The 14,707-nt window shown below is 35.8% G+C and overlaps 1 protein-coding gene across 3 annotated transcripts in view; it reads right to left on the bottom strand.

The window, feature by feature from the left end:
- Positions 1-14,707, bottom strand: part of PCSK6 (proprotein convertase subtilisin/kexin type 6) — a 266,121-nt gene that overhangs the window by 115,034 nt on the left and 136,380 nt on the right. For 2 of the 3 annotated variants that reach the window (XM_044665405.1, XM_044665406.1), the window contains exon 11: positions 11,089-11,206. The exons of the other annotated variant lie outside the window; for it this stretch is intronic. In XM_044665405.1, the coding sequence (XP_044521340.1) occupies positions 11,089-11,206 (118 nt within the window). The remainder of the gene's footprint in view (positions 1-11,088; positions 11,207-14,707) is intronic. 3 annotated transcript variants of the gene reach the window in all.

The following is a 14,707-nucleotide window of genomic DNA, read 5'->3' as shown; positions in this document are numbered from 1 at the left end:
CTCATACCATATCTGGAATAGTGTATTCAGTTTTGGGTGTCACATTTCAGGAAGGACATTGACCAAATAATAGATATTTTGGCCAATAGAAATAATGGCCATGATAGTCAAGATAATGAAAGTCATTTGATTTGTTTGGAGAAGATTTAAGGGAGATGGGCTATCTTCAAGTATTTAGGTATGGGAGATCAGGGTTTTTGTTTGATTTTATCTTCCAAGATTTGAAAAGCAACTGATAGAAGTTGCAAAGTAGATTTTGGCTGGATATAAGGGAAAGTTTCCTAGTAATAAGAGCCACTCCATAGTGAAATTGGCCTCCTCAGGAGATATTGAGTTCCCACCACCAGCAATCTTCAAGCAGGGACTGAATAATCATCCCTTATTTGTCACTGATATCCCAGGAGGCATTACAGCTCATTTATGAGTGGGGCTAAAAGATCTCTGAAGTTGCTTCCAATTCTTAGATTGTGTGAGATCATGCTTTAAGATTCATTGTACAAAACTGTTTGCATATATTATCTCATTCAATGCTCATAACAACTTCTAAAATAGGTAATGTGTTATTGTGTTTATTTTATAGATTAGTAAATAGGTTCAGAGTGGCTAAAATCATTTGTCCAGGGTTACACAGCTAATTAGCATTGTAGTTAGAGTTAAAACCTCATTTTCAGTCTTAAATCCAGTCTTCTATATGTATCTATAAAAGACAGAGGTGAATTGGATGTGTGTACTGAGCCCTTCTGAATATTTTTATTGTTGTTTCTTTTACCAAATCCTTGATACAGCCTTATTGTCTTATTATTTATATCTCTTTCATAAAAACAGAGTACAGAGGAGGGGAAACTGGAATGCAGGTTCAAATTATTTAGGCTCTTTATTTATTTTTTACTATACAATAAAGGAGAACCCAAGGTAGATTAAATGAGCAATCAGAGAGGATTTTGATTAATTTGGGAAAGTTTTCTTACATTAAATTAGAAAAAAGTAGTGCCATCAATGTGATAATGTAATCTTTAAGTGCACACTGTGACAACTGAAGGTTTTGATACTAAGATTTTGGGGCTAGGAGACAAATTATCTCAAAAAAAAATGGGGATAGTGTTTCTTCTAAGATTATTATAATTAGTGCCAATAGAAGATACATTGTTTTAGGAATTTGTGTAACTACAAGTTTATATCTTATATTGCTTATTTTCTTCAATAAAAATTTCTTTGATTAATAGATCTTTTATATTGGAAACAAACTGATTCCATTCTTTTTTTTTTTTTTTTAATGTTTTCATTGTGGCTTGTTTGATTTTTTTATAAAGAGGCTACCTATCAATCTGAATGGATTGGTAAGTTTGCTCTAGATTAATTAAACAATCAGGTGGTATAACATATAGTATTTAGGTATCTAGTAAATCAGTTTTCTTTTCTGCTGCGCTTTGGAGTGCCTACCTTAGAAGCAATGTTTCCATGAGATGAACAGAGTGAAGATAAGATGTAGTGAGTTACTCCTGTCCTACTATGGTTTCTATTTGTTGAGCTCATACAAAGTACAATATACAAAGCCCCATTCATGGCTAGAGAGAGATAATTTGTTGTTGGTGGTGGTGGTTAATGCATTTTAGGGTAAAACTACAGCCAACTTTGGGTTATCTTTAAATAGATTATCCACTATCCACCTCCAGAGAAAGAACTGTTTGGAGTTGGATAGATGCAGACCAAAGCATACTATCTTTCATGTCAGTGTATTTATGGTTTTATTTGGGGGGTTTGGTTTTGTATGAGTATGCTCTTACAACAATGACCAATATGGAAATATATTTCACATGGTAATACATGTATGGCCCAGATCAAATTGCTTACCATCTCCAAGCAGAGGGAGAGAAGGAAGGGAGGGAGACGGTTTAGATCTTATAATTTTGGAAAACATATGGAAAATGTTATTACATGTAATTGGGAAAACAAAATCTCTTCGAATTTAAAAAATAGAGTATCTTCTGTGTTGACTTTCCGCAATGATACAATGTCTGCTTAATCAGGACTTACTTAAAGGGATCAAAGCTAAAAATAAATAGTGGGGTGATATCTGAGTGGATGAGAACGGTTCTGCATTCATTCATTTATTGATCATATCTTACTTCATGCTAAGGCATCACACAGGATAACATCATTCTATAGAAACTTACATCCTGGCTGGGGAGGTATGATAAAGCACATGAATAAATGACAATAGAAGCAATTTCTAACTTACAAACAGGTTATATTCCAAATCTTGTTTGAAAATCAGTTCTTTGTACGTGGGATGCATTTTCCCTCAGAACTTGCAAAGTGTATCCCAAGTTCAAACTAGGGACACCAAGAACATATCTCCCACTCTGGTAACATCAAAGAGCAGGTGGGTAGAGTGGCTGGTATGTAACCAACCCACTAGTAAGTTATTAATTCTCTGAGTCAGCATAATAGAAGGCATTTCCCTCAAAGAGTAATTGTCTCCTCAGAGAGGGGCTCCAGACATATCCCACCGTTCTGTTCAATATTCACAAGTCTGGGACAGCTAAAAAACATAGGCTATCAAAGGACCAATCGACATAGGTGCTGGAAGGGAGTTTAGAGGCAATTCAATTCAATTTAGTTGATTCAAAAAGCTTCAGTAAGTGCTCATAATGTTCCTGAGATTGTTCTAGAAGGAGGACACAGATAAGCAAATACATACATACATACATACATATATGTATATAAAGAGACAGGTACAGATAAACAAATACATATATCCATACACACATACATACACAAAGAGAGAGAGGCAGAGAGAGAAAGACAGAGACAGAGGGAAGATAATAAAAGGAACTTGGCAAAGGAGAGCATTAACAAATTAGAGAGATCAGGAGAGGCTTCAGGAAGGAGGTGGCACTTGAAGTGAACATTAAGTGGAGCCAGACATTCCAAGAGATAGAGGAAAGTGATCATAACATTCATGGCAAGTCCACTTAGATAAAGAAGCTAGAGATGGAATATTGAATATAGAGGTGGAATCCACTATGCATGAGAAAAAGTCAGTGTGAAATTAGTTAGGTTGATGCTAGATAATGGAGGGATTTAAATAATAAAGAATGGAGTTTGTGTCATGATCCCTTCTCTTCCTTGGGCCTCTAGATCATCTAGCCCAAGTGCTTCCCTAGATAGATAAACCTATCTAAGGTCAGTGGAGACAGGGCTAGATAGTTAAGAAAATGTTGCATGACCTTGGGCAAATTAGTTTCTTAGTCACAGTTTTCTCATCTATAAAATGAGTAGATTAGATCAAAACATTTCTAAGTTCCCTTCTAGGTCTAAAATCCTATGAGATGGAGGCCCAGAGATGGCTGTATAGGAATGGATTTGAATTCAGGTCCTCAGACTCCAAAATAAATTTTTTAAAATCCTTACCTTCTGTCTTAGAATCAATACAATTATCAGTTCCAAGGAAGAAGAGTGGTTAAGTGGTAGGTAACTGGGGTTAAATGAATCTCCTTAGGGTCACCCAGCTAGGAAACGTCTGAAGCCAGATTTGATTCCTCCTGCCTCCAGGACTGTAGCTGTAATCACCAAACCACTTAGCTGCTCCTCCAAATTAATATTGTAGTGGAATTGCTATTTTCCTTATACTATGACAATCCTCTCCACACATGGGAGAGATAATAATGGGTGCTATAGTAGTGTAATGAAGGTCTGTATATGGTGTCTGTGTACATTTCTCATAATATGCCAAAGTGAAATTTGTACTGTACCTTACCAGATCCTGTAAGATATCTCTGGAATTTACTCCTCTCCCAGTTTCCATGGTCAAGACCCTATCTGAACATAATTTCCTATCTTTCCTTATTCCTACGACTTCCCAAACCTATTCTTTTCCTTATGTAGTCTAAGACTTGAACTCATATCCATATTACAACTGTAGCTTCCCAACTGTTCTTTCTTCTTCTCTCACTCCTCTCTAATTTAACCTAGATACTAAGGCCATCTTATTTTCCCCAAAACACTACTTGCATCATATTCCTTTTATTGACTACGTCTCTATCACAGCCCTTGCTCTTATTCATGGGGACATCAATATATATTCTTAAAGACCTAGTTCATTTAAATACTGAGTTCTAAAAATTGGATGGGCAGCAAGGTGGCACGTAGATATAGTGCTAGACCTAGAAGACTCATCTTTCTGAGTTCAAATCTGGCCTTAGACACAGGCTTTTCATTTTTTTTTTTATCTCAGGATTTCCACCTTAGCCACACTCAGGGATGGTACAATCCTTGATCTCACCATCACCCAAATAAGTTTCACTTCCTATGAGTCTATGAAGTCTAAAATTTATCTCAACATAATTTATTTTTTTTCTTTTTCTCATTTCTCCTAAGCTTCTTGTCCTCATTAGAGGAGCAAGTCATTCAATTCAGTGCTATCCTAGGTCATTACTCCCTCTTTGACTCACTTTCATCCTATCTCAATCTTGAATGTAGAATAAAGCTGCTCAATAATATACTGTTCTAATTTTGAAAAAAATTCCTTCTCTCTTTTTTATGGGAGGTCCTTATTGACCCACCACCTTTAGTTACCACCATGATCTACTTTCTCCGACCTTACTCATGTGCTGCTGAATGAGGAAGTAATGAAACTATGTTGAGTAGGCCTATCATAAATTAATCTTATTACTGCACGATAACTTTAATATTCATTGTCATTTGATTATTATACTCCATACAGTTGGTTTAAAAAAAAAACTTTTCCTCTTCTTTCTCTCCTATTTTATATCTCAGACACTCTTGATATTATCCTCCATTATCTTCTCCTTTGCTCTAATTCCCCTAGCCAAGACCTAGCCACACCTTGTAACTTTGAATCCATCCCCTTTTCAGGCAGCTTGCTCTCTCTCAATTAGCCACTTTCTCTCTCTATTGGCTTCTTCCCTACACTCAAGTTTAGGTCTGCCGATCCTTTAAACTTTCACTTGACTCTACAATCCCCTCAACCTATCTTATTTCACTTTCACGGTTAACCTTCTAGTAAAAATTGTCTATATTTATCTCTATTTCCTCTTATTTCACTCACTTCTCAACACAGTTCAATTTTCTCTACTTTTCAGGCAACTAAAACCTACTCTATCCATGGCAGTCAATGATATTTTAAATGCTAGATCTGATGTCGTTTTCTCAGTCCTCAGACTGTCCCCTCATTTCCCTCTTATAAAAAGTCTTTCTCTTCTCTACAACTCAGACAGGAAATCTTTCTTGATTCCACTGACTCAATCACTGGTGCCTTCCTTCCCAAGTTATCTTGCATATAACTACTTTTTTTAATACATTTTTTATTAACCTTATATTTATCCAGCGTATATTTTTATATGAGCTTGTCAATCCTATTAGAATGTAAACTTATTGTGAGTCGGGACTGTCTTCTCAGTGAGCCTGAGAGATTACTTGTAAAAATAAATCAAAGGTTTCATTTCTTTTTTAATCTTTAAGCCATCCAGGACAATGCTAGGTATATAGGGCCCTTGTTATACCATTTACTACATTTGGATTTCCCTTCCATTCATCTCTGCCTTTTGATTGTTTATTCATCCTCTAAGACCCACTTCAAATATTATCTCCTCCAGGAAGTTTTTCCTGATTTCTGTACTAAGCAATGAGATTTCATTCTTCTAGTTTCACCCACCTACCCACACTTAAGTTCTTATATTTTATTCTTCAGTCTAGTTATTTTTTAATATTGCATATATGTATTTGTCATGTCCTCCAAGCTAGATCTATAAGGGCAGACAGAGATCATACTTAAATATTTTTCTATCTCCATCCCACAGACTAGCATAGTGTTTTGAATATAGTAGCATTTAACAAAAAGTCATTTAATGAACAAATGAACAGTAGGCACTTCATATTGTAAGGAACCCTAATCAGATAATCTAGTCTGACTCATTTTAATTAAATTGAATCTGTGCCTTCTCTCTCCACCATTAGCATGGATAATCAACTATTGTCTGTAGATTACACATTTCTTTTCATTTAGGTAAGCACAGACCAACATTGAGCTATCAACCCAGGATGGATTGTAATTCTCAAACCAGTTTAAACCAACAAAACACTTAAGTTAGGTCTTACTGTCTTTAAGCTTGTCTAATGTTTGATAATTCAATAGATTAATGATTTCTTCAATGGGAGGATTCCTTCCATCCTTGAAGATTATAACCCATCGCTGCCTCCTATTCTATGTAATTCTAATTGATGCTTTTCCTTTGATCCTCTACAGAGAGTCTACCTTATTTATTGGAGGCTTTCTTCAAGACTTTTAAAATTTGACTTAAAAGCTGTCCTAATAACTATCTAAAACTATGTTACTTCACAGATGAATAAAGGGAAGTCTTAGCATTTTTCATAGAATTCTGAATTATTAAGAAAGCAAGGATAGAACAGACTTGAAGATTCTCAAGGGATACACAAGACATTTAAAAACCAGGTTCCTTTTTGTCCCAAAACATCGAAGTAATTTAAATCTAAAAAACAAAGTAAACATAATTTTGCCTCCGTTCCCACGGAATGTAGACATTTGCATGGTTTGCAGCAGGGAAGAATTTATAAATTTTCTAAATGGGGTTATGCTTATACTTCTATTGTCAAAGTGAGATGCTCAGCCTAGATTAAGGCCATTAGAGCTCCATGAGCAAATGAAAATTGATTAGTTTTTATAATTATATTTGAATTTCACAGCAGGATCCTAGGCTTAGCCAACACTTTTGTCTGCTGGCATCTTTAATCACAACATATTACTCTAACAAATTATTTTCCTCCACAATATAAGTATAAACAGAATCCTGATATATGACTGTTTTTTTTTTAAATCTAGTCTTATAATTTCATGAGAAATTTACTGATTGTTTTCCCAACACATTAACCAGATTTTCTTGGTCTTCAGTTTTAATAGATACCATGGGAAATACCTACACTGATGAAATCATCTGTACAACAAAGTATTAAAAAGAAGAATCTCTTATTATCATAGTATTTATATCTACCTTTATAATATAAAATCCTGTTAGTGAGCTCAAAGAAAGTAACAGACAATAAATACACTGTTCATACTTTTTTCAGTGTACTCTCCCTTGCTTTCATTTAGCTCACTTACAGTTGTAAGTTTATCCTATGAAAAAGTGTATTTTATAATTGCTTAATAAGAAGAAAGTTAGAATTGAGACAGGTTAAATGAATTTTATCTATCTGGAACTACTCCCTAACTTCTATAATGCCCCATCAGGAAATAAAAATCTTTCTATTTCTATTATTATATTTACGGGTTAGGGTCTTTTCTGGATGACACTTTAGCTTAAGGAGCAAAGAGTATTCTTTTTGATATGGGGCATGCTGTCATTTGCTAAAGAAATTAAATGCCATTTCTCTGAATGGCAACTAATTTTGCCCATTTTCACACAATCCTAACCCAAGAGTGTTGGTATAATTCAGGCTGATAAAAGCAGAAATGCTATTTCCTGAGTATTGGCTGAAAGAACAGAGCTGACACCTAAGGGACAAAGCTTTCAACATTAGATCCAACTTAAATGTGATGATCTCTCTCTTTATCAATAATTTTATCCCAAAGGGATTAGGCTAAGTGATAGAGCTAGATGGAGAGGCTGGACCAGATACATCTTATTATATAACTTCTTCCACTGTTATCATCACTCATGAGGACATACAAGGACCTCAAAACATCAAAGTACTGATTAATATTGCATCCATTTATCCTTCAAATTCAGAATACTTCCAGGAGAGTCAGGAACCAGGCACAATCCTAAATAAATCCCTTTCAAAGTCTCTTTTCTAAAGTTCAGTTCTATGAGTAAAGCTATCCAACCATTTGTCCCATCCCAGAAGAGCATTCTCCTTCTATGTAAGAGGAGGTACACAAGCACACATGTAAAAGTAAGAGGAATCCATGGGAAAAGATTCTATTTCTCTCTCTTTCTCTCTCTCTTTCTGCTACTCACCATTGAAGGAGGAGGCTTTGACCTGGTTTGGGGTGGACAGAAGATCCTAGGAACTGCTCAAAAACTGATTCCAGGATGAGAGGGAGAGATGCTGAAAAAGGCAGAGTTGGAGGAAAGCTCAAGAACCAGATAGATGCAGGCAGGTAGATACCACACCCAGAAGACATGAAGATAAAAGGAATAAAGCAAAGTTGTCGCTAGTTATGGCAACTGAGCCAACTCTAAAGGCTACTCCTCCCCCCGCCCCAACACCTTTTATTTTAAATGAGTAAAACTAACAGTCTTGGAACCACCAAAAGACTTTAAAAGCTACATGAAGCAGTTTTCTAAAGGTATAGGTAGGGAAAACAAATGGTCCTTCACTTTACCCAAGGGCTTGAACTCTTGTCCCAAGCTTATTCTCAACTCTGATGGTGCTCAAACTATCATTTGTAGGAATAATAAATATGAACTAGAATCAGCTGAGGTTGTGTCAAAGGGCAGAAGTTTTAAAAAAAAAGGAAAACTATATTTCTGCCATTCATACACTTCTTATTTCAATAAAGACACATATCAAACTTGATTTGATTTTCATTTCCTTAGAGATGGTTGAGGTGGGATTGAGTGTTGATGATGAAAATAACTACAAAATTGGGGGTGATAATTTTGCTGGGTATCCTGAATAGTTATGGATAGCCTTCAATGAAAAATAAATCATAATGCTCATTTAATAGGTGTGTAATTCATCTCCTAAAGAAACCAGTTGAATTTTTCCTTTCTGCAAAGAAAAAGAACAATGCCACATTGTATGTTATAGCGGTTCCCTTCAACTCACACTGTCTAGACTTTGTGCTTTTATTGAAAAAATAAAATAAAAACAATCATTCCCTGCCTAGGCACCACTCTCCCTTAAAAATATATGTATTTTGGAAGTGGTAAAAATGCTTTATTCAGGAGTTGCCCTGAAAGGGAAAACATATAAACAGATCTATTTTAAATTGGAGAAACCAACACTTGTGCAAGAAGCTAAACATTTGGTGAGCAAATTGAAGCAAAGTTGCAGGGACAACTATCTTACACACAAAAGTTGGGTCTTTTGGTTCTAAATGTTCTTACAAGTCATCACAGCCTAAGAAAAATAATGAGTCATTAAAAATTTAGAGTTATTTGGGAATCTCTGACTTTTAAACTCTATGACATAGAAGGCAATTATCTTTCCCTAACATAAAACCTCAAGGAGATAAGAAATTTTATTGGATGGAGGTCGATTTGAGTCTAAGACTCTCTTGATTTACCCACAGTATCTCTTAAAATAAATAAACATGAAAAACCTCACCTTTTTATTTTATGAAGTCTACTTCTGAATGAGACAGTCATAGGCTCTACAGTAAATGGTCTTTCAGAGTTTTAAGACTGCTATTTGAATGTTTGCATGTCTGTCTATGAAGTATATTAGAGAGCATACTCAGGTGACAATCAATGGAGTTAGCAGATTATGAAAATACAACTTCTAAAAAGAAAAAAAATATAAAACAAAACACCTCCCTTCATGTTAGCTCTAATACTTTCTCAAATGTCTCTGCCAGTAAGGTAGGGTATTTATTAGAAGAATTGGAGCTATTTCAGAAAGTTATGTTTTGACACATGCTATTCTGCCTTAGTTCACACATTTAAAAGTGATAACCACCACCTTTTAGAGATATAACAAAATTTCATTCTCAAGCACATATTATCCAGTAATAATATTTATAGCCATTTTTTTCAATGAACAAGGACTTTAAAAGATACTCTTTCCCTCTTAAACTAGGATAATTACAATATAGAATTCATATGGAGTACAAAATCTGCTTTTCTCTACTAATGTCTGATTCACTTTCCAGACTAGAAATCTTATTGAAAAATTCCTAATGAATAAATATATTTATTTTTTTAGAAACCTGAAATAAAAAGCAAATCCAGTTTCAATAAGACCAAAACAGAAATACCTGAAAAACATTCTCAATATGGGTATGATACCCCTAAGGGTGAGTATGAACTTGGCCACTAAATCCTAGAATATCTGTGCATAAGTTATGGTCCCTCCCATAGAATGTAGCCTCCTTAATGGCAGGATCATAAATGCAAAGTTGAAAGGGTCCTTATATTTTAAGGAATCCAATCATCCAATAAATTATGAGCTTATTGAAAACTGGAACTGTCTTATCTCTAGTGCTTAGCACAGTGTCTGGCACAGAAAGGCACTAAATACATGTTTAATGACTGACAGATGAGGGAAAAGAGGCAGAGAAAGCTTGCAACTTGCCCAAAGTCACAGAGCCAGTAAGTTTCTGAAGCAGGAAATGAAATCCTTCCTGCCTTTTAGTTCATTATCACTTTATTCCCTACATGTCATTTAAAAATCTTTATGTCTTCAGCACCTACCATGGCACTTTGTATATGAGAGCCTCAATATCTATTTGTTGAATTGTATTGAATACTAGAACTAGACATCTGAAAGGTGTTCTAAAGCCATTAACAGAAGCACAATTCTTTGGGTGACAACTACACGAAGCTACTTTAGAGATGAATAAAAGCAAAATAAGGAGTGAGTTAAGGTAGAGTTATTTGTGAATACCTTTCTAACTTTTAAAACTTGATGAAATAAAAAACAATGATCATTCCTTGACATAAAACCTCACAGAGATAGGAAACTGAAATGGATGGACCAATGGTTTCATTCTGTATGGCTGTTCTTATGAGTAACCTCTCAAAAGTTAGATCAGAATTGACAAACTAGTGGTGTTTTTATTGTTGACCCAAATAAAAATTTAAATGGTTAAAAAAAATAATGAACCCTTATCTTCCATCTTAGTATCAACTCTAAGACAGAAGAGTGACAAGGGCTATTTAGATGTAACATATAGTGAATTATGAGGACTCTTCTTCCCCATATTCAGAAGCCCTTATTTTCTCCAAACCAATCCTGAAAAGAAAGCAAAAACCACAGGGTTCCTAAGGAACATTTCCATGCATGCTTGTGTGTGCACATGCACACTCACCTTAAAATATTTAAAAATATAAGATGACAATATTCACATAAAAAGTCACACAAAGCCAAAGCAAAACTCACCTGGGTCTCTTGTCTGATGCTGCGATGCACGTGTGTTGAGAGGGGACAGCCTTCCATTTCTTAGCTTCAATCACAATCCCTTCTGCATCCACCAAGCCAAATCCATAGAGATGGCTAACTAAAAAGACAGAAGCTTCAAAATCTGGCTCTTTTGTTTGGGTCTTTTCAAAGTCATTCATGGCTGGAATCTGGTGCTATTATTTCACTGACCCTGGTACTCAAGCTACACGGCAAGGAAATGTCAGGCTGGCAGACAAATTAAAAAGATTTCTCCTGGTCCTGTTTATATAGCACTTTCAGGTTTGTAAATCACTTTATGTATATTCTGATTTGATCCTGAAGACAACCCTCTTTGGCTGCCATTAGAATTTCCATTTTACAGAAAAGGAAATTGAGTCTCAGAGAGGCTAAGTCACTTGCCCAGAGTCCCACAAATAATAACCATATGAGGAAGGATTCAAACCCCAGTCTTCCTTAAAAGGTCAGATTATGTGGGGAGTGGTCAGGGAATGAGGGAGCTGATTGGCCATTCAAGGCAATCATAGACTTCAAGCTTTGTTCTTGCTTGAAATGAATGAACAACCTTCTTTTTGAAGGAACTGAGAATGTTTAGCTTGAAAAAAAAAAAAGACTCCTGGGGGGTAATTGTCTTCAAATATTTGAAGAACTGTCACAGAAGAGAAATTAGATTTACTCCATTTGAACCCTGTGAACAGAACCAGGAACACTGAATGGAAGTAGTAAATAGGTAAATTTAGGCCTGATCTCAGGGAAAATTAGAATTGTTCAAAAGAGGAATATGCTGCCAATAGAGGTCATGGATTTCCTTTCCTTAGTCTTTAGTCTTTTGAGACTAGATAACCACTTGTTATTCGTTAATTTAACACTATTGACTTCAGATTCCTCATCTATAAAATGAGCTAGAGAAGGAAATTGCAAACCATTCCAGTATCTTTGTGAAGAAAACTCCAAATGAGGTCATAACAAGTTGAACATGATTGAACAACAAAAACCACTTCTTGGGTATGATAGTGGGAATTCCTTTTGTGTGTGGTTTAGATTAGATGGCTTCTGAGGTCCCTCCCAACTCACAATTTCTGTTATTCTGTAACTAAAATTGAAGGTCATTATTAAATGCAGGGGTAGGATAAATAACACTGAAATCACGCTACTTTCACCTTTCTTGCTTCCCTATTAAAAAAAACCAACTATATGCAGGACATAATGATACTTTCCATTGGATAATATAGATATTGTGATACAAAAATAGTTAAGAAGTCCTGATCCAGTAATTTCTTCATTTTATGAAGTTCCTAAATTTTATTCTTTGATTTCTAAACAGTCTGTTTTAGAGTTTATAGGGAATACACACTAGAAGCCTCAGTATAATGCTATTATTTATGTGGTACTATATTTGGTAATTAGAGAAGATGATCAGAACTACCAGCAATCTACCATTATTGGGATCAAGATTATCAAGGAAAGGACATTTTAAAGTCAAATTTGAGAGACAGGGAAAGTTATAAGCAGATACATTTTTGTTTTAACAGGCTAAAATTTTAATACAAATAAAAACTCTGGCACAGTAGCCTGCCTCCACAAAAATGTTCAAAACAAAGTCCCCCACCACCCATCCTAAGTTGTTGTTTTTTTTTAACCCTTACCTTCCATCTTAGAATCAATACAATGTATTGGTTCTAAGGCAGAAGAGAGGTAAGGGCCAGGCAATAGGGGTTAAAGAGACTTGCCCAGAGTCACACAGGTAGGAAATGTCTGAGGCCACACCCTAAGTCTCAATCAGTGCTCAATTCACCTTTTTTTTTTAAGACCCTTACCTTCTGTCTTAGTATCCATATCAAGTATTGGTTCCAAGGCAGAAGAAGAAGGGCTAGGCAACTGGGAGTGTTTAATTGACTTGCCCAGGATCTCACGGTAATGAAGTATCTTAAGACCAGATCTGAATCCAGAACCTCCAGTCTCCAGGCCAGCTTTCTATCCACTGAGTCACCTAATTGCCCCACATATTTTTCTTTTAATAACATTTGATATAATGAGGCTCAAATGAATTAAAAGTGTCCCCTGACATTTATCATATTAAGATTTGATTTTTATTTTAAAAACTAAATAAATCTAAAGTGGAGTGAGTTGGTCTTAGGCTGCTAAAAAGAAATATAACTATAGTCTCTCTCTGTCTCTCTTTCTGTCTCTGTCTGTCTGTCTGTTTGTCTGCTTGTCTCTCTCTCTTTTCTTCTCTCTCCTTCCCTCCCACCCCAAAGAGTACACTATGATCTTTCAAAATATCCACGAGTCAAACAAAAGTAATCCTATTGCAAAATCTCCATTATCAACCACCTCCTTTTTGTGTATACTTTAGTGCAAGGGGGAGGGGGAGTTCCATGAACTTAAAATACAATTTTATAGAACTGTATTTCTATATAACTGGTTGCCTTGATAACCCCATTTGAATGTATCTAATTTTGTGTATTTATAATATGATTCTTAGGAGTCCCTAGGCATTATCCTATTGCCAGTGGGGTCCATGGTGGGTGTAGGGAGAAATGGAAAGAGGATAAGTATAAGTATCTAAAATAAGTATATTACTATGTGCCAGGCATTGTGCTAAATACAAATACTATTCATTTGATTCTCACAACAAATTTCTGAAGAGGTGCTATTATTATTCCCACTTTACTGAGGTTAAGTGATTTGTCCAGGGTCATGTAGCTAGTAAAGTATGGATTAGAACTCAGGACCGGTCCTGTGCTCTAACCACTGGACTATGTAGCTGCCTTAATACCAAAAAAAAAAGTTAAGAAGTCCTGCTTCAGTGGTTTCTTACCTTTCTGAAGTTCCTAAATCCCTCTCTGATTTCTAGAAAGCCTTTTCTAGGGTTTATAGGGAATACACTGGAAGCCTCACTCTAATGCTATTGTTTGGGTTCCCTTGAAATCTCATCAGAGACTTAAAGCTAAAGCTGGCAAAAACCAGGGGTCTAGGCTGTGGACCTGTTGTATTGCTGCTTTGGATATTTCATTAACTATCTTGGATGACGAGAGAATTTTGGAACTGAAAGTGAACTTGAATTAGTGCTCTGAAATTGTTTTTCCTCATGGCACAGTATTCTTTGCCATGAAGAGTCATGGCACACTCATCACTTAAGTGGGCAACAAAGAAAGGTTCCCAACGAATGGAGACTTCAAACCCATTATCCAGGCTTTGGGATTCTTCTGCCCCGTCTTTACCATGACTTCCTCCTGATCACCTTCCTTTTTTCCTTCCTCATGCCTCCCAATGGGGAAGGCAGCTTTGTGACTCCAGATTGGTCCTATAGATGTTGTAACTGCTACTATGATTTTCTTTACACAAAGCTGGGAAGGGGAAGCAGGAGAATGGATTTTGTTTCATGTGTATTTTGGTGGTTCATATCATTAATTGCATGCTCAAAAGGATGGAGACCACAGAGCATTTTATAATTTATGATTTTTGTTTTGTTTTGTTTTGTTTTAAAAACCCTTACCTTCCGTCTTAGAGTCAACACTGTGTATTGGCTCCAAGGCAGAAGAGTGGTAAGGGTAGGCAATGGGGGTCAAGTGACTTTCCCAGGGTCACACAGCTGGGA

Source organism: Gracilinanus agilis, chromosome 2 (assembly GCF_016433145.1).
Source record: "Gracilinanus agilis isolate LMUSP501 chromosome 2, AgileGrace, whole genome shotgun sequence".
Taxonomy (NCBI): domain Eukaryota; kingdom Metazoa; phylum Chordata; class Mammalia; order Didelphimorphia; family Didelphidae; genus Gracilinanus; species Gracilinanus agilis.
Note: the sequence above shows the minus strand (reverse complement) of the source record. Positions and strands in the feature narration are given on the sequence as shown.